The 19,713-nt window shown below is 42.8% G+C and overlaps 1 protein-coding gene across 1 annotated transcript; it reads left to right on the top strand.

Moving 5' to 3' along the window:
• The first annotated feature begins 571 nt into the window (after positions 1 to 571).
• MSRB2 (methionine sulfoxide reductase B2) lies at positions 572 to 11,183 on the top strand. The gene is made up of 5 exons (XM_068934568.1): positions 572 to 711; positions 3,231 to 3,337; positions 4,341 to 4,417; positions 8,421 to 8,568; positions 10,112 to 11,183. The coding sequence occupies exons 1-5, from the start codon at positions 618 to 620 to the stop codon at positions 10,217 to 10,219; spliced, it is 534 nt and encodes a 177-aa protein (XP_068790669.1). The 5' UTR covers positions 572 to 617; the 3' UTR covers positions 10,220 to 11,183.
• Positions 11,184 to 19,713: the final 8,530 nt, after the last annotated feature.

Below are 19,713 nucleotides of genomic sequence, written 5' to 3'. Positions count from 1 at the left end.
AGAGCTATGTGACGTGGGAAGCAAGCGTTAATGGTGCAAGTGATGAGCCTGAAACAGAATCAAAAGCGGGAGAGCAGCTGCCGGGCATTAGGGACCACAGGATCGGGCACCTACGCCCAAATCCTGGGTGGCTCTTGCGGTGCAGCATAAATCAGTGGAAAGATCTGCAGCTCAGGATTTAACCAAAAGGCCGCATGAATGACACAGTATAAAAAAAGACTGTGTATGATTTGTACTGCATCACCCTGCGCTTAGAGCAGCCCCGAGCCTCCACAGTTTTCCTCCTGAATGAATTACCACGCTTTGAGGCAGACGGATGGAACTGTGACTCCCCCCATTTATTTCAGGCCTGTACTCCACGATTCTAACCATGAGTGACTGCAATAAAACGGACCTCAGGTCCGCCCAGCTCCTAAGGCCCAGGCAGGGCAGCCAGGCCGGCAGAGCAGGCCCGGCCCGGCCCGCCTCGCCTCGGCCGCCCGCCCGCCTCCCGGCCACCCGAGCCGGCCGCAGCCGCGCGGACTCGCCGCGGGCGGCTCTCTGCGCCTGCGCGCGGCGGCGCGGCCTCCGCGGGCCGGGGACACCCCTCCCCCGCCGGTGGGGCGGGGCGCTGCGACATGGCGGCCGGCGGGCTGCGCGCGCTGCTGGCGAGGTGCCTCCGCCGCCCGCCGCTGCCGCCTAGCCGGGGCCGCCCTGCCGGCGGCCGCTCAGGTAGCCCGCGGCCGCCCCGCCGCGGCGGGGGTGGGGGGGAGGGCGGCAGCGGGCCGGGCGCGGGCTCGGAGGTGGCGCCGGGGCCGGGCGGCCGCTGGGGGCTCCCGGGTGGGTCAGGCAGTCGCCTCCGCCGCCGGTTGCGGGCCGGTGCTGGCCAGGCAGGAGAAACAGCGCTGACCGCACACGGGTAGCGGTGTCTCGGCGGTCTCCTCCTGTGAGATCGCCTTTTCACCCTGATTGGCCTGGGTGAGGGGGGTCCGTGCCCCAGCGTCTGTCCTCGCGGCTCCAGGATGTTTTAAAAGTTTGTATTTGTCTGCAGTGACGTAGAACGGGGTACGTGCGCAGCTAGAAATCCAGTGTCTGTGCACAGCGTGCGCTCCCTCGGCTGAGCTGCACGTTAGCCCCCTGCTCCGTGCTGCTGCTGCGTAGCAGGCCTGGCCCTTCAGGGGTTTGCGACTCGGGTCTCTTGTTCCTCTCTGTCCTGGTGGTGAAGGGCTGTGCTGTGCTGTGCTCACGTGTGTTTTGCTGTTATCTGCCACCCTTCCAGCGTTTTCTTAGCTGGGGGAAGTGGGGGGGGTGCCTCGAAGGGTGGGATTTTGACTGGTCCAGCCGAATCAGAGAATAAAAGCTGGTGGATGTAAACTGGAATGGCAGAGCCTGGTCTTGCCACTGAAGCACAGACACTGTCGTCCTCAGCAGCGGTAACTACCGGCCAGGCTGTGTGCTCCTCTCTATCCTGTCCTTTCTTCAGTGCTCAGTACAGTGAGGGCCTGGTATGTGACATGGGCTTCTATTCTAGGAAATAATTCTGACTTCACTCTTAGCGTTTGCAAGCACCTTGTAATAGCATGTTGGGTTACATGACGGACACGAGCTGTACTCTGCCCCCGTGGAAGAGAGCAGCCCCGTGAGCTGCAGACCTCGTTCTGTGGCCTTGGGCCGCCTGTAGTAATGGGCACAGGCTGTGGAGCCAGAAAGGACTAAGGCACAGCACTTGGTATTTATTTGATGGGAACTGCTGTGGTGGGTAGAGGCCCAGGATAAAATGCTGATGGTAGGCTGTGTTGCTGAGGGGAATATAGTACTGGTATGCTGCAGTTCCAGGCTCAGCTCATTAACCACTATCTGAGCCTCTCATCATCTAAACAATACCTGTTTTAAAATTGAATAGATCGCATATTTCTCCAAATAGAAGATGTTGCACTTGAGGGTTCAAAGTCTCCTCCTGGGACAAGAAAGCATACTGGAGGAGCGGAGAAAGCACACTGAGGCAAGGATAATCCCAGCACGTGAGATGACATGGAGGACTGGGGTGGAGGAAGTGGGAAGGGGTGAAGGTGTCTAGCGCTGGATGGGAAGGGCAGAGGGAAGCGGTGTACTGAGCAGGGCGGAGAAAGGGAATAGGAGCCAATCTGCAACAGGAGAGGTGACTAGAAGTGATACCTCCATATGTCATCAAAGCCAGGTCATGGCCTGCCACAGTCCGTGGCCCATTTTGTGTACCCCATGTGATTTCGAGCAAATTAAAAAGGGCAGGAAGCATTACTTTTAGATGGTAGTGTGTGAAAAATTGATCTCTGTAGGGAATTTGGGAGATAGGTGTATCTATGTAACTGGTAGAGATGACATTATCGTTTTCAGAATGCTTTTTTTTTCTCCCCCAGTATCATCTCTGCTTTGTAAGAGACAAGCCCAGTCAGATGTTCCTCATTAAGGAACTGAATTTTTCTTTTCAAGGGTTAGATTGTGTTGATGGAGATGAGTGTGGAAGTTGTTTTTCACCTCAAACTTTTTGATATATTCCCTTAAGAAGGAATGAAGCTGCATATTCCATTCTCCTTGTTTTTCAGCTATGTTGGCCAAGCCCATATGATCAAAAATCACTTTCACAGCATATACAGACTCAGTAGGCAGTAGCAGACGTTTGCACTGCAATGTGTGACTTACGCTGTTCTACTCTGTCCCCCCACTTAACTTTTCTCTTGGGCTGTAGGTGCTGCTTTCTGCCGATGCTCCTCCTTACCACCAATTTTGGCTGAGGCAGGTGAAAGTTCTGCTAGTCTTTGATAGCCCATAAATGAGTATTAACATCTATGTTAGCTCTAGTTCTGGTTTATGAGGGTTTCCAAGAGGCAAACCATCCCTAACCCTTCAGTGATACACAGGGATGAGGAAGGAACACCAGCAGGCCAGCAGTTTTCCTGAGCCGGCAGTAGGCTGAGCTTGGAGAGCAGATGGTACCTTCAATTGTAAATACACAATTTCTTGCAGAGCCTTTGCAAGTGGTGTGCAGGAGCAGCTCTCCTTTGGTAGCGTGTAGACTGGAAAGCAGATGCAAAGTCTTGCATTGCAGTACTTAACTAGTCCTTACTCTTATGTCCCCAAACTGCCCAACTGTGCTCTGCCTGTAGCCATAGAAACTTTGGGAGAATCAAAGCGACAATGGAAGGTGGTGAACAGATTCTAAGTTAAAGTAGTGTTAAAAATTATACACATTGTATTTTTATATCCAATTGAAGATGCAGGCCCTCTGACTAAACAGGCTGAAAGAACTGTTGCTGCAGACTGGAAAAAAAAATTGACTCCAGAGCAATTCTATGTTACAAGAGAAAAAGGAACTGAACCGGTAAGCAAAAGAGCTAATGCTTTCCAAGTTTAAGCCATCCTCATTCTCTGCTGGCAGAGAAAGTTCAGAGAAAAACTTTCTTTGGGGAGTTGTCATCACTCAATTGTTTCACAGATTTTTTTTCCCCTACCTTCCTGTGGATGAAAGCTAGGCTCAGTGTATGGAACTGGCTGGAATTTGTTCTGACCCAGACTGGTTTGCAGATGAAAAGGCATTCTTCGTTCTTTTCACCTTTTTATTGCGATTACTTTATTGCCAGAAAAAGAGTTCAAAACCTAAGCAAGTCAACTCTTGACTTCTCTGTAGGAATAATGAAGGCCTTTAAATGGAAAGGAAGAGGACTGTATCTTTCCAGTCTCCTTTTTCTGTTTTTAACCTTATGTAGATTAGTCATATAATATTCAGGAGCCCAGTTATGCCACATGTGCCAGCTCACCTACTCACCTTGTCCCCGTGCTTTCTTTTCTTCTCTAACTGAGGCCGTGTAACTTTGTGGGTTGAGCACTGGAGTTCTCTAGCGAGGAATCGGGATCTGTGAGGTTGAATACGTACCATGGGATACAACCATGTGGGCTGTGCCCAAAACTTTATCTGTAAAATAAGGATCTTAATTCCAGACTATCCAGGCAAGAGGAGAGTTCCTTTGCGGAGCACTTTGAAGTTGTGGAACTCTGTATAAGAGACTTGATCTCTGGGATCCTGCACATTTCACAAGTTCCTGAGAGGTCATGACTCTAGCCCTAGTACTTGGATGATTTATGCATCTGACTAGTCTCAAGGTTTCTGAGGGCGGGAGGTAGTTTTCACTATTAATCCAAAGGCATCCTCCCCTACATTTCTTTAGGCTGCTAATGTTTGTTCTTCAAAGCCCCCCTGTGAAGCCTTCTTTTTATGTTTTTTTTTTCTCCTGTTTTGAATCTGATTCCTGCATGCTTGTTCCAGATGGTGAGCTTTTAAAGACCTACATTATTAACTTCCCTTTTCTCTTCCGTTTTTTTAAAAGCCTTTCAGTGGAATCTATCTGAATAACACAGAACCAGGAATATACTACTGCGTGTGCTGCGATGCCCCACTGTTCAGGTAACATCCTTTAGATTTCACAGCATCCTTAAAATGCCATAACTGTGGCAGGAGGTGCAATTTCTTTTCCTTAGAAGAATAGAAAGCTTAGGTCAGAAATACAGTCTTTTGGTTCCAGAGTGCTATGTGCTGTGTAGGAGTCTTCCAAGATACTTGTGGCAGTACGGGCACATGGTAGCCTTTTTTTTTTGAGCAGAAAAGGGTCTCCAGTGACCCAGTGACAGTTGTTACACTAGTGATTCTGCATTTTTCTCCTGCTGCACACAGTCTCCTTTTTGGTTGATAATAAGTCTCTTGTTTAGGAGGTCCCTAAGCCGCAGGCTGCCACAAAATATGTGTTTATGGGTGAGTATCACTGTATGTTTGCTGTGTTGTACTCTTCCATAGTCATCTGCCGTTGTTCAGGATGCTGGGCTAGAGAGTGCTCTGGTCTGCCTTACTATAGCTGCTATTATGTTCTTATTTGCTGGGTCCTCTGCTGATTTGGAGCTAAGACCTCCTCTTCACCCCCACCTCTTTCTTGTGCCCTAAATTAAATTCCACTTTTTGCTTCTTCAGTTATATGTGCTTTTAAAAACCTGTTTGTGAAAGTGTGCTATTAACTGCTGTGCTCTTTACAATACTATATATTTTGCAACTTCATTAAAGTCTAAGTAAAAGGAAATAGAGTGCCTCAGAGTAGGATATGCAGATGGTGTTCTGTTCTCTGTAACTGAATCAGAAAAGACAGTTCCTCATATTTTTGATCTAGAAAATAGCCTTTATGTATTTCCAACTCAGAGTTCAATGGAATATGGCTAATATGCTCATTTCTGTGAGTGCTTTAAAGGATGTATCATGGATCAGAACTTTGAATGGGAAGCTGAAGAACAATATACATGGAGAGTAAGAGGGGCATTGTCTGTATTTAAAAAAAAAAAAAAAAAAAACCACAAACTAAGCAATTAGATGATGAAATTGGAGCCTGATAATTGTAAATAGACAATTTTCCTTTGGTCAAGTGTGGAGAACCATGTTACAAAAACACTTGCCTAAAGTTAGGTATTTCTGTAGAGGTTTGTTAATAAGCATTTTTAAATAAAATAATTTCAGAAGGTAGTGTGGCATTGCAGAATACTCTGAAGACAAATACAAAACCTAAAAAAAACTCTTGGAAATTCAGATAAATTAGAGAAATTTTAAATTGCCAAGCTGTGGAAGACTTGATGTTCCCTCAATTTAGGCATTCTTTGTATTGGACATAGCTATAGTTAGGCCAACATGAAGACAATGAGTACTGAACTGAAGAAGATTACTTCAGCTACTAAACGAATGACAAAATAACAATATAATCATGCATGCTGCATTTTGCAGTATCCTCCTGTAGGAGAATATACATACTTTTGTTTGAAGCGTAAAATCATACTAAACATCAAAGATTGATACAGGGGAAAAATAACATTATATAAAAAAATCTATTAAGAAAATTGAAAATTATTAAATGTTCAAAAATGGGCTGAAAATATTTTTTCCATGAATACATTATGTTATAAAGGACATTAGCAATCAGAAAAAAAGGCATTTGATAAGAGATTCATTCATCATGTTTATCTCCTAGTGCATTAAAAATGTTCTTTCTTTTTTCAAATGCATTAGAACATTAGCTACAGGTAAGCATGGAGCATTTTCTCCTTTCTCTCTAAGTATACGTGTGTGTTTATATATTTATACCATAATTTATTATGGTATATTAATTTGAAAGGGTTAAAAATACATGGAACAAAAAGCTAACCTTTATAGATAGCAAATTGTGTACTGTAATGAAATCTCAAATATTCAGCAAACCATAAACCTACAGCTGAGATTCATACAGCAGAAAGCACTTTTTAGAATTATCTGGATTCCATCCAGGACGACTGAAATAGGGATCAAAGTAAATGACATGTGCAAGAGGAATGGTGTGTCGAAGGCTAATCTAATACATATGTCTAGGGAAAGTCCATCTATCCATAAATTAAGTGGTGAAATACTTCAAAGGACAAATATGATCTTGAACAGCAATATTTTTGGGTACTAAAATGTTTCTATTAGGGAATCTAAATGATATTCCTGTTAGTAAAACCTCACAGAAACAATTTCTGCTGAGAGCTAGTTTAACAGCCCAAAAGATTGATTCTTTAGCAGTGGAAAACATCTCCAATAAACCTGAGCGTTGTGAGCTGCATGTAAGGGACGGAGTCAGTCAGGGACAGATGCAAAACCCACACTGTTACAGTAGAAAGACTTTTGTTAACTCCGTTGCATTTCAGAGAGGATTTTTATATGGTTTCTCTGTATTTGAATGAAGAGAAGGATCCTGGGGTCAGTAAAGGAAGAATTCAAATTGAAATGTTCTTAAAGTAAAATAACAGAAATATAGGTTAGGGAAGTTCAGAAGTGGTATGTGGACATTTATGTTCACCCAGGTTATTCCTTGGGAATCTGTGCCCAGTAGACACAATAGCATGGATGGTGGAGAGCCCTCTTTGCCTGGAAAGAAATAGGACTGGCTCCCCAGGTCTTGTCTTATGCAAATGGAGAATCTGCAAACTGCATTTTCTTTGCTGTGGCCTGCCTCTCTACTGTGTCTTATTTCTTCCTAGTTTTATGTATGGGGTAGAGGTAGGAGAGCGTTTCTAATGTGTCTTAATGGATTGGACAAAAGCCCATCTGCAAATTATCCCTTGGACATTCTGTTGTTTGCAGCTCCTCTTGTATTTCCACAGTTATATTGCTCATAGAAAGTCATATACAATTAATTATTAAATGCGTGCCAAATCTATAGTACTGGTCTGGTTTAGAGTATTACGTTTGTTTTTAAGCTTTTTGACTAGCTTGTTTGTCTTGTCTTTCTAAAAGGTATTGCAAGTAAGATTTTCAGTTTTTTTTTTTCCCCACTGTGTTAATATCCCACCAAAGTATACATGGTTCTCTTCACTAAATGTTTTGCTTCAAGTTATATGTTGGATCATGTAATAACTTTTTGTTATAAAAGGGGCTATCAGTGGTGTTGATGTCTCCATCTACCACTAGGTGCCAGTAAGAGCATTGGTTTTGTAAACCGAAGGACTTAAGCTAAAACATTGGAAATCTGAGGGAATCTGTTGTGTTTTTTCTTCAGGCCATTTATCATAATGGTATGTGAACTTACTGGTATGCAAGTCTATCTTCATGTCTTGTCTTTAAAGTAACAGTAAGTCACTGTTTTCTAGAAAAGAGGACTTCTCACTATGAAAATTTTAAAGAAGAGAGATTTTTACATTTCTGTGTGGTGCAGCCTGGAAATATCCTCTGATCGTAACTTACAATGCCCTCTAAGTTTTAATAGGCAACTAAACTGGATTGGTAAGCCTGTTAATTAACAGGAGGTACCCAGAAGCTGAGAGTCTGTAGTGTCTTTTATCTAGTGGCTGTGGTTATCTCTTGGGAAAAGTAGATCTCTGTGTTGTCAGATTGAAGTTTTGAGCAAAGCTCTGTTTGATTTACCAAACTATTTTGATGACTGCGTCACTTTGCAGCCTGCAAGCAGAAGCCATCATCATACATGAAGCAGGCTCAGTGGGCCAACCTGATGATTCTCCACACTCCTCCTGGTTTTATGTTATATTTTGTTTCTTCCTGTAAACTCTGCTCTCTGAGGTTCTGCTGTGTTGTGTCAGGCTCTGAACGGCAACTTTACGGATGTAACTCAGCTACTAATGTGCTTGGATACTGGAAAGACCTTTTTTCACACTCTATAAAATGCTGAAATGTCAGTGAAATAGAAATGATGAGGCAAAAGCTCCTATTGTGGGCTCATCAGGAATTCCATTTGGAAAACAGGTTCCAGCACAGTTTGCCAGTGAGAAATTTTCTGTTGGGCCAAATATTATTAAAAGTTGTACAAGATAGGGATGAAGAAAGAAGCCCATGTTATTGTTAAAAGCAGATGTTTTTATTACATCTTTGGTCTTAATTAACAAGAACATCTCTCTTTCCCATATAGTTCAGAAAAGAAGTACAATTCTGGGACTGGATGGCCTTCGTTTTCTGAAGCTTATGGTACTTGTGGCAGAGATGAAAGTAATAGCAATGTCATGAGACGACTAGATAACTCATTGGGATCCACAAGGACTGAAGTCATCTGCAAACAGGTATGTTTATTTTGGAGATGATGCCCAAGATCACCAAGGATCCAAATCTTAACAGATATATTTTCTTTGTATCCATGAGTGAATCCACCCAAATATAGTAGTCAGAATTATGATTCCATTGCAATTATTTTGTTTCACTTCTTGGCATCAAGTATATGAGTAAAGCTCTAAGTATCAAATGTAGACAGTGGTTTTGGATCAAGAAATTGATGTGACTGAGGAGAGCATCTTTGTTTAAGTATAGCCAAGGGTTGGAATTTGGACAGAAAATTTATTCAGAGGACCTCAAGTGAATTGCAGTATGTGACAACAAACAATAGGAGGCGCTCCAAAATTTAGTCCACCCATCTGCCCCATCCTGATACAGTCCTACTAAATGTTTGCTTAAACTATTCTTAAAATACCAGTGACGGAGACTCCACAGCCTCACTAGATAATCTGTTCTAATGCTCATGTGTTCTTACTATTGGAAAGGTTAGCTATTGGGGGTGGGGGGAAAGCCTAAATTTTGACTTCCTCTTGTCTGCTTGTTTGGGGGCTGATATTTATGCCCTGGCCACGAGTAATTGCTCCAGAATGTATTTCTAGTCTTACCTCTGCCAAGGAGTCACCTACCCATGCAATTCAACATTGGATTCATCATCCAAGTTTCTTTATTCAGGACAGCACATAACCTGATGCTGTGCAGGTGACCAGATTGAGTAGAGTTGTTCCTAAACGTCACAAATCGTATCCTAACTGTGGGTCTCCTTTATAAACATGTCATCAGTTCCTTGCACTGTATTGTGCATTCTCCTATGTGTTGTCTTCTGCAGTATGTATCTGCCGTGTATCTTCTAATGTGTTAACCTCTTTATTGTATGCTAACTCCGTGATCTAGCTCCAGTCAATAATATCCCATGTGTAGTTCATACCATGTCTTTGAATGCACTCCTGAACATTCCTGCTCTATATGCTTCCTGCGTAACAGCATCACTGCTATTTGTGTAGGTCTTCATTATCTGTGCTGTTACTCAGCCATACTCTCCACCTCCTTCGGGTGTTCAGATACAAATATTAAACTAAATATATGTTTTTAGGCCTTCACAGCATTTTTTTAGTTAACAGTATACAGATCTCTAAACTGAGTGAACTCTCAAACTAACCCACCTCTTAATGGGTTTATGTTTCGAGTCCTTTTCAGTCATTTTTTTTAAAGCACTACTCAAATGTCCATCTCGCAGAGAAGCATCTTTAGACACACTCCATATCTGCTCAGCTGTCATTCTTAGAAGATTGGCCTGTTGTTAAGATCTGTGAACTGACCATTTTTCCTGTGAGTTTTATTCTGGTCCTAAAGTTTGTCCTCTGAAAGAAGTCCTTTTGGGGTATGTTTGATAGCCCATGAGGAAAGGTGAGAGAGATTGCTCTCTCTTTCCCTTTCACTTTCAGTGGTCAGCCTTAACTTAACAGTGGACCAACACTGCAGAAAATGCAATGCTGTTGTCTGGAGAGAGATGTGTGCCTGAGAGGCTAATGCTGAAGGCAGTTCTTTCTCTTGCAGTGTGACGCCCATCTAGGCCATGTGTTTGATGATGGTCCTGCACCTTCTGGGCAGAGATTCTGTATCAACAGTGTTTCATTAAATTTCAAACCAGACTCCAGTCAGTAAGAAATGGATTTTTGTGGCCTACAGAACTTTCTTTTGCCATTCATACAACAAGCTTGTGAAAAACGATCACATTGTTAAATAGAACTCAAATTTGAGTTCCTTATGCTGTTGCAGTTTTCTTTCCAGCTATTGTCAGTGTTGATCAAATGTGTATTTTCGTGATGCATGTTGGGCAGTCTGCCTTTTCATGGTTAGTGTGATGTAAGTGTTGATGTTTACAGTATTTTTAATTAAAAAAATCTGTGTGATAGAGTCATAACTCTCATCATTAACTGCGTTGAGAATGTTGAAATGAAATGCTTTCCTGAAACTGACTTTGCCTATGCTGAACTTAAAATGTTAAAAGATATTCTAGTTGTGACACCCAGGAAGACAGTTACACGCTGCTGATCATGCCAGAGCTTTTACTTCAATATATTGAGCTCATCATATCCTAAAGGAAAGCAAAAATAACAGGAGTCTCCAAATAAGGTTTGAGAGCTTTTTTCTTTTTTTTTTTTTTTCCTCTCTGATGTGAGAGACATTTAGCCACATCAGTGACTTTTCTGTGAACCCATAAAAGCAAAGTTCTGAAGTAGGGCCTAGCTAAAACTATTCCAGGAAACAGAACCAGTGGAGATATGGAGTCTTTCTTTTAAATCAATGACTTTGATTCCGTGTCCAATAGAGAGCTGAAGTAGGGTTTGTTCCACGAACTTCCTGTCAGAGAAATATTACTCTAACAATGTAACGATCTGTGTAATATCTCCAGCCTTCTGTTATCACTTGCGTACTTCAGAATCTGAAAGGAAAAATGAATGTGAAGTTTTCTGTATTTGGGGGTAAAAACATTAAAAAATATTCAATAAAATGATCCTTTTGTTGAAAACGTGCCTGGCTTGTTCTTCCTTGTACAAGTTTGTGAATACTTTTGTCACCCTGGTTTACTGTAACAGGAAAATAAATCATACATGTGTTAAATTGAGCTTTCCTGCTTTTGGATTTTTTTTCACATAAAATAATCTTTGAGCCAGAGCATCAGCTTCACTAAATGGGCTGGGTTTAAATGCTTCCCTGCTGAGAGTTACTAGGCAACATCTCATTTGGTTTCACCTATAACAGGCTGTTTCCATTCTCCCTCTTCTGGTTGCCTAAGTAATAAAAAGGGTGTGTTCATTTACTTGACCTTCTGTGGCCTAAGTTAGTCTTAAAACTGTTCAATGTCTTTAGAAAGTGGACTTTTAGTGCACTGAGTTTACTTTTGCTCTTAATCTGTGTGTCTTGGAGGTCTGCAGCGTTTCTTTCTCCTGTACTTTCAAATGGAGAACTGTACAATTTCCTAACTTTGAAAAAACATCACACCAATACGGTGATGGCCACAGCCAACCTCAAACAGCATGGCATGAAGGCCATCAGAGGCAGGAAGCAGCATGAATAAACAGTTGCTGCTACTGCTCTTATGTGTGTCATAAATGGTGACAGTCATGTTGTGTCATCAGATGTGCTAATGGAAATAGTGTGCTGCTTGTTGACTCTGTGCTTTGTCACGCATGATGCCATTGCATCATCTGCCACTATTGCCTGCTTCCTGCAGCCAGGATATGAGTGCCCACCTTGCTCAGGTCTCTGGGCCCCAGAGTCTTTGCAGGATTAAGTCCTCATGTGCTCTGAATTCATGTAACCTGCACCCTGATTTTAATTTCATTCACAGGCTGTTGGGCTTCTTCCCTTGATGCTCTATTGCACAGCTGTTAGAAAGGTTTTGAGGGGTCCTTACAGGTATTGTTCAGTCAGGCAAACCTTCCCGTTTTCTCCGTGCTCCCATCAGGAGAGGTTTGTCACAGAAAGGACAGTGGCCAGCATGTGACTGAGTACGCCACAGTTGGGCTGCTGCATTCAGCAAGGTGCTGACAGGCAAGACAACGCCTGCCTGAGTGCAATGCATTTTGGCTAGGACACCAAACTGAAATGCTCCTAGTTCTGCAAACTTCAGCCTGAACTGGAGCAGGCCGGGTCCTGTGACTCGTTAACATGGAGTTGGATTTAATCTGGCCAGGTTTACACCAGGGTAATGGCTGGTTTTAAACTGTGCCCAAGTTGCCTAAGTTTTCTTTATGACATGCACAGCCTTTTTGTGAAGAAAAGTGCCCTCTTTTAGAACAGCATAAGTAGGAAGGGAACTGCCAGAATAAACATCTGTCAATGCAGTCCAGATCTCTCAGTGACACCTTCTGAGGATAAGAGACTGAATGCCGTTCAAAGGAAATGGACTGTGGAGCTGAAAAACAAATATCCACACACAGACTTGTGTTCAAACTGCACTCAGTTTAATTCCTTGGATGTAAATGGTTGTTGGACACCAGTCTTCAGTGAACTGGCAAGCTTGTGACTGAGGGCTCTGTGAGCAAAGAGCATTTATTCTACATGTATAAACATCATGGTACCCAACTGGACATTTGACTGAGCTAAAGAAGCAGTGGTGCCTGCTCGCTCATACAGAATGGCCTGAGGAAAGAGTCCTGTAAGTGTCAGGTTTAGCTTGTCCAGTGTTAATTACAGATACATAAATATGTAAACAGACCCGTATCTTCAGGGACAATACCTGACCTGCAGCATACTGGCATGTCCCTGAACTAACAACATAAAGCTTAACCGTACTGCCCAGAGAAACCAGGCACTCAAACAAGAGCAATCTTACTTTGTTTAGGGAAACTGTTTTGAAATAAAAATAGGAAAAAGAGGAAGTTTTGTTTTCACTGGCTGTGTAAAATTGGAGTAATGGCACGTGAGCTTTCAGTGTGGCTGTGTATCCTGCAGTTTGGAATAGCTGTACTGAGAGGTATTTGAGTATCCTGGTGCTTGTGCTGCATTCTTAGATGTCTGCAGGTATGCAGATGTGTATATATCATTAGAAGAATAGGGGCACTAATTTTGCTTTGTAAGCATGGCCAGTAATCAATCTGGAATAAAAAAAGCAAAATCAACAGAAGCCTCTTATCATTCCCAGCCTTCTCCATTGATGGCAGCCATTTGCCCCCTTTCTATTAAAACACAACCATACAAATAAATAATGCAGGATTTAGCAGAAGTAAATGGAGGTGGTAGGTAAGGCAGACATGAGTGGAGGAAGTGGGTACAAACTTCCTCATTTAGCTGGGCTGATGCTTTTTTTTGCCAATTTTTAGCTCCTCTGTTACGCTGTCTGCTGCACCAGATACTCGGAGCTTGACTGGTCAGACAGAAGTCTCCAGTAGGGTGGTGGGGATAAGGCAAGGGCCTCTTTACTGATTTGTCTTTTTCTTGTTATCACTTATAAAAAATGATGGGTTACTCTTCAGTAGTCCTTTATGAAATAGCCTATTTGACAGCTTTGTTTTTATTGCTTTTTGCAAGATGGGGGAGAAGGATCATGGTCATTTGGGTACAAAATGATTTTCTCTCAAGCAGAGCATTATTATTAGGATACTTATTAATTTTGAGGCTGTGGCAAGATCTGCAGGTATGAAAATGCAAGTCATCTGTGTCTTTACTTTGACCGCCTTCCTCTACTGGCTTTTTATTCTCCATATATCAGCTCAGACTTCTGTTTTCAACTTTTAAGATCTGTCACAGCTTGGACCCACCCTGTGTATTGGCTCATACATGCTTAAGATACTGGCCTACACTCTGCCAGTAATCTCCGCCTTTGTAATTTCTAAGGGCAATTTTTCTTCAAATACCTTTGTGTTTTATCTTGGCCTGTGCTGAAATCAAAGAGGAGATTCATTTAAGAATCTGCAAGAGCATGTACTTACCCTGATTCTTTCCAGTCTCTTCCCTAAAATTTACATCTGTCAGTAGGCATGTACAGCATATCTAAGCAACTGGTGTACTCTGATCATACCTGCCATAATGGTCTCACTCTTACTTTGTGTTTCATTTATCTGTTTAGGGTATGCATGTGACACTTCTCATCGTGTATTTCAACTTATCTCCCATGAAGATGTATTTACCCAGACTAGTTTTATGAAAACAAACAGGCCTGTTGACATTAATGGTCCAATCCCCATGTATCATAAACTGTTGGACATTCAGGAGCTTTGATTTTAAGCTCTGGGGGGGCAGGAAACTTCATTATCTTCTGTGTCTATGGTACCAACCACAGTAGGACACATCCCAACCAAAGGACCAAGGCATTATAATAGCATGAATTCATGAAATTCATGAAATTATGATAATATGAAATGAATCATAATGAAATGTTGATAATAATGGACGCCACTATTCAAGAGTGTTACGGGCTACAAGAGTTCCTCCGTGTACCTGCAGTAACTTTGTTCCTCCGTGGCAAATACAGAGCAGTTGTTCCTCTGAGCTGAAAATGTTCTGCCAGGCAATTGTAAATTAATGTTCCATCCTTTACCTGTGAAAAGTCTTTTTAACATTGCTATGTCATTAAATATTTAGTTTCAGTGATAATACTTTGTTTTCTCTCATCGTGTTTTTAAATAACCTTATTTTAATACTAATTTAGATTTCTACACAACTCCTAAGAGATTTTAACATCTTAAATAAACTATTTCAAGCTTTTCGTAGTCTTTACAGGATCTCTACAGGGCCAGCAGTTATTCTGAATTTTAGCAGGGGAAAAACTTACAAGGAAAATTTGACTTGTTCAAGACTATAAATTTCCAGCCAAGCCAAAATTAGACTCTGCATGGCTCCTAATAGTGTCCAGATCTTCCCACCTTACTTTTTCTAAACCTTTAGTTGGTACTTAATAGGGTTTAGGGGTTTAATTATCAAAAGAGAGGGGGTAAAATTAGCACACACTTTTCTAGCTATGATATTAAAACCAAAGCTAGGCCAACTCGGACAATGCTGGTGCACAAAGAGCAATACTTGACCTCTTCAGAGCAAAGTAATACAGGCTTGGTTGGGAAATAGGCAGCTGTCTGGCAGTGCTGACTATTGCCGCGCACTCTAAAATGAACTGATGTTCTTTACGTTCCAAGACAACTGTAGGTGAAAGTGGCACAATGCAACTCGCTGATAGGAGTTTGTTTACTTGGGAGGCAGCACAGCTTCTTCATGGGCACAGAGAGATCAGGGGAGAAGCTACAAGTTAAGTTACTCTTGTACTACCAGCAGCTTCACCCCCCTTTCTGAGAATAAGCCCGTAGTAACACCACCAGAAATCTTAACGTACATTGCTTTGGCTGTGTGTCCACAGAACTGTAGTGAGGCTTTTCTCTCGAGCACCACGCTCCCCATCATTAGGTTTCTCTTTCAAGATTATTGAAACCTAGTCTAATTCTGGTCAGAACAAGAATAAAAGATTTTTCTTGAAGCAAAAGCAGGGTTTTGCCATACCAGACCATCGTCAACCTGACCTGGTTTTGGAGGCAGTATGCATGTGGTGCTTGAGAAGGAACTGAAAAAGTCTCAAATGGGGTTTTGGGTTTTTGTCTGGTAATGAATAGTATGATGAGGGCGTAGCTAATGCACCCAAGTGTATTTGTATTTTCTGGTCTTCAGACTTGGACCTGTTGTGTTGAACGGATGAGTCCTGCCACTACATGACTGAACTGCCTTTTATTCCATTCACTTAAGAACTTTTTGCACTGGGCATCAAAGTGTTTTAAAACCAAACTCCTGCACCTGTTTCACCTCCTGCTTTACCCAAGTGATGAGCTGCAGAAATGCGACACTCACAGCATGTAATGTAATGCTCAGCACCCATCAACCTCATGGATTTCACAGCTTTTTACACATAAATGATGCCTAGCCCCAGCCCTTTAAGGCAGTGGTGAGCCACATGTCACAGTGTAGGAAGCTGAGGGACAGCTGTGGGAAGTGGCTCACCCACAGTCCCCCAGGGCAAGGCAGGGAAATCTGATTACAGAAAGGGTTCTCAAAAGCTCTCCAAGTGTGAGCTGCTGCCGAAATTCACAAAGGCAAAGTAGTTTAAAAGTAAAGCTCTTTATTGAAGAAGTGCCCAGATTTTTTCAAGACTGAAAGAATTTGTCTCAAGGCAGGTGTGTCCATGGGGACTGGTTTCAGCAGCGCTGAGGAATGTGTGTGGAAGGGATTGGCAGCTTGCCACATGGCAGAAGAAAGAGAAATCCATGCCCATTATTATGCTCTCTTGTACTGTCTTCTCTTTTTTTGTTTTTGTTCGTTTGTTTTTATGTTTGTTTGTTTGGGGTTTTTTTTGCTCTGTGGATTCCTTCCTCTTTCCTTCTCAGAAATCCCTTTGTAATATCCCCCCTGGCTCTAGCTTGCTCGACTGTACCCACCCTCACCTTGGGCCTGAACTCTCTTACTTCCACACACTCAGCCTGCTTCCCTAGGTGCCAGAGAGATGATCACACAGCCACATACCCACATCTGAGTTGTCAGCTACCTGCACGTGCTGGAGAGGAGTGGGGGGATCTTGCCTGAAGGCTCTAGGGAGCTTGGCAGAGCCACGGTCACCCAGCTCACTGCCTTTGCACATGCAGTTTGTCAGCATTTACAAAGCGGCTTCCTGAAAAACTGTCAGGGATAGAGATCAGAGATAGAGAAGCAGCCACAGAAATCAGAAAAGAAAAAAAAAAAAAACAGTCATCAGGGATGCTTCAGTATCCGGCTTAGTTCTGTAAATAGACTGAGCTGCCCTGCTGCGTTACTGAAGTATGGGAGCAGGAACGTGGACCAGAATCAGGTCATTTTTTCCCACGTGTATTTTTTGGAAGATCAGAAGATGGAGCAAGATGTTTTATGATAGGAGAGGAACAGGAAAGGATAACAAAATATTTTGCATAACTGGTAGGAAAAGGTCAAAGGCAGCACGAAGGAAGGTGCTGGAGTCAAAGAGGGATAATGAGCTCCAGTGTTTTCCCCTCCAGGAGTCAGCACTGAAGCATCAGTATACAGCTGAGGTCAGGTAGACTGAACGCCTGTAGAGGATGGCAGCTAGAGAGCTCAGAGTGAGCTCTCAGGAACGGAGCTGCTGAGATCAATCCTCACTGACGCAAGAGGCTCTTGGGGACAGTTCTGATAGAGCCACAGGATGCTTGTGCATTTTCTTGGATTACTGAAGGAGAAAGCCTTGTGAAGAGCTAAGATCTGAGCAGAGCTAGAAGCAGGTGTTCATGCCTGGGAAGTTTAGGAGCTTGACCGTGCTGTTAATCAGTATACCAGGTGCAAAGTGAACCCTCACACACCACTGCCCGAGGAATGACCCTATTCCCAATCCAGAAAATCTTCACTCCCTATTTTAGGCTTTACATTACCTCTTAGTCCTGGGCCTCTCCTTAATGCACTTGGGTATTCATGCTTGGGACCATTATGAACAAAGGTCATTAAACCTTGTAATGTACAATATGTCTAGCCAGAGTTTCCTTAGGCCCCCAGAGAAGGAAAAAAAAAAAAAAAAAGCCTCCATGACACTTCTCCAATAGTCCAAATAGCCTTTGCCTTTGGGCTTGGTTTGTAATGGCATTTTCCAAAAACTGATCACATATAACTTTCTGTGACCTTGTAGCCCTTGCTTTACTTTTATGAATGAATCTCTATTAAAAGCAGGGGGTAAATCTATTTTCTTTGTCCCTCTTTCAGTTTACAAATTTGTCTTCTCCTACAGCCAGCTGTTAAAAGATTGGTTCTGCCCCTACTTTCACCTTTCCTGTTTTATCAGCTAAGACGTCAAACTGAGGGCCTGACCACTTGGTGTTAAAGATCCATGGCTCTTTTTGTAAGGCTGTGGTCTGGCCAATGCTAGTCTCTAAATGCTGCCTTGTCTTACAGTTTCAGTTTGAGTTAGCCTCTCACACCCTAAATTGCTAGGTGTCATGCCCTGAGCAATGAACAGCTTCTGTGTCCTAATTCAGGGATGACAGCAGCTAAGCAACAGGTGAAAGAAACTGTGTGTATTTCTGACTCATGAGCACTGCTAAGAGGCTTAATTTTTCAGCTCTTGCAGATTATTTGACATCCACAGGTGAAAAGGGTTGTAGAAATGTTTACGATGGCTTACTATTTTGGTCCTGTTGCTATTCTTATTTCCATTACCCATTCCCAATTTAGTTTCCTTCTGCAAGATTGCACCTTCTTGCTCCTGCCTCAAGAATAGGCAAAAACTGCCAATAAAAAAATGTTGCCTAGAACAGCTCATGAACTGCTCCAAAGCTGACACACAGTAAAACTTCCCCATTCTGCCAATGCAGAGGTATTTAGCTAAGCCATTGAATACCTCCCTCCAGGTAATTACCCCGATCCGTTTTGGTTAGATGTGCTAGTGACTTCCCAGCCTGCTGTTACCACAGTAGTGGCTGCAGGAAGCTATCTGATAGGAAGCTAACTGTCATACTGGCTGGAGAAAGAAAAAGGAAAATATTTGTTGGGAGCATAGTGGGTGGTTTAACTTGTGGGTGCTGGGGAGATGTGACGGGGACAGGATTATGAGGCTGGGCTGCTATTGCAGCAGGAAGACCTCATGGGGTGTGCTCTTGGTATAGGGAGTAGGTGGGAATATAGAGTGGAAGAGCGGACGGTAGAGTATGATGGAAGTGTTGTTCCGGTTGAGAAAGATAATGGACTACAGATTTGGGATTGGCTCTACAGAGGTAGGGCAGATGCTTTTGAAGACAGATGGGCAGTGACTATTCAAGGTTACTTCAAAATACGCTTTAAAAAAAATCTGTTTTAATATTCCAGAATAATCTTTATAGCTCACATGGCTGCTCTGCAGTGACCTCTAGGATATGTTTGCTTTCAGCTCTGCTGCAACCTTAGATCACCTAGAAAAGACAGCTTCTCCCAAACAGATTAGATGGATCTGCTTTCTCTTCTAAGAGTGGCATATGCTATTGCCAGTCGCACAGTTTTTCTCCACATAATGCCTTAAGTAGGGCATGCAGAGAGAGGAGAGGCTTGTTATCTACATTTTGCTGTTGCATCAAAGGAAGTTGCAGATGCTCAACGCGGATCTCATCCAATACTCTTTGAAGTCAATGAAAACCCTTCCGTTGACCTCTCATTCTGTCCCCCTCTCAGAGCTCCTTATGCAAATCATAGTCTATTTTGTGTGTCTTTCCAACAAAATCAACATGTTTCTCCGACTCTTATCCCTTTGTGGAACCTGATACCAAACCTTTCAAAATTCTTGGCATTCTTTTTTTGATGAAGCATGAGTTGAAAACAGATTAAAGACATCCAAAGGTGGGGGGAGAAGAAGCAAGCCCTGACCGTGCAAACTGGTGGAAGTACCAATTACTGAAAAGTATTATCAACTGACTGCAGTAGGACTGCTCACCTGGGTCACAGCCAGGAGTAGGCCTTGCATAGGGACCTGCTGAAAATCAGACACAATGCAAATAAATGTAGGCCACTTGACAGCAGAAGGTTGTCAGGAAGCCAAACTGGAAAGAGCGGTCCAAGCCTAAAATTAAATCATCTGCATTTGCAAAAAAAAAAAAAAAAAAAACACGGATGGAAGTATCGAGCACAAAAGTCCCGAAAACCTCAGGGCAAAACTGTTCAAAAATGAGACC

This window comes from Struthio camelus, chromosome 2 (assembly GCF_040807025.1).
Source record: "Struthio camelus isolate bStrCam1 chromosome 2, bStrCam1.hap1, whole genome shotgun sequence".
NCBI lineage: Eukaryota > Metazoa > Chordata > Aves > Struthioniformes > Struthionidae > Struthio > Struthio camelus.
The sequence above is the reverse complement of the archived record's forward strand: the minus strand, read 5'-3'. Positions and strand labels throughout refer to the sequence as shown.

Bases quoted from the DNA above. Each gene is read 5' to 3' on its own strand.
- MSRB2 (XM_068934568.1), top strand. From the start codon at position 618: ATGGCGGCCGGCGGGCTGCGCGCGCTGCTGGCGAGGTGCCTCCGCCGC. The intron at 4,418-8,420 runs GTAACATCCTTT...TTTCCCATATAG, and splicing joins TGCGATGCCCCACTGTTCAG to TTCAGAAAAGAAGTACAATT. The intron at 8,569-10,111 runs GTATGTTTATTT...TTTCTCTTGCAG, and splicing joins CTGAAGTCATCTGCAAACAG to TGTGACGCCCATCTAGGCCA.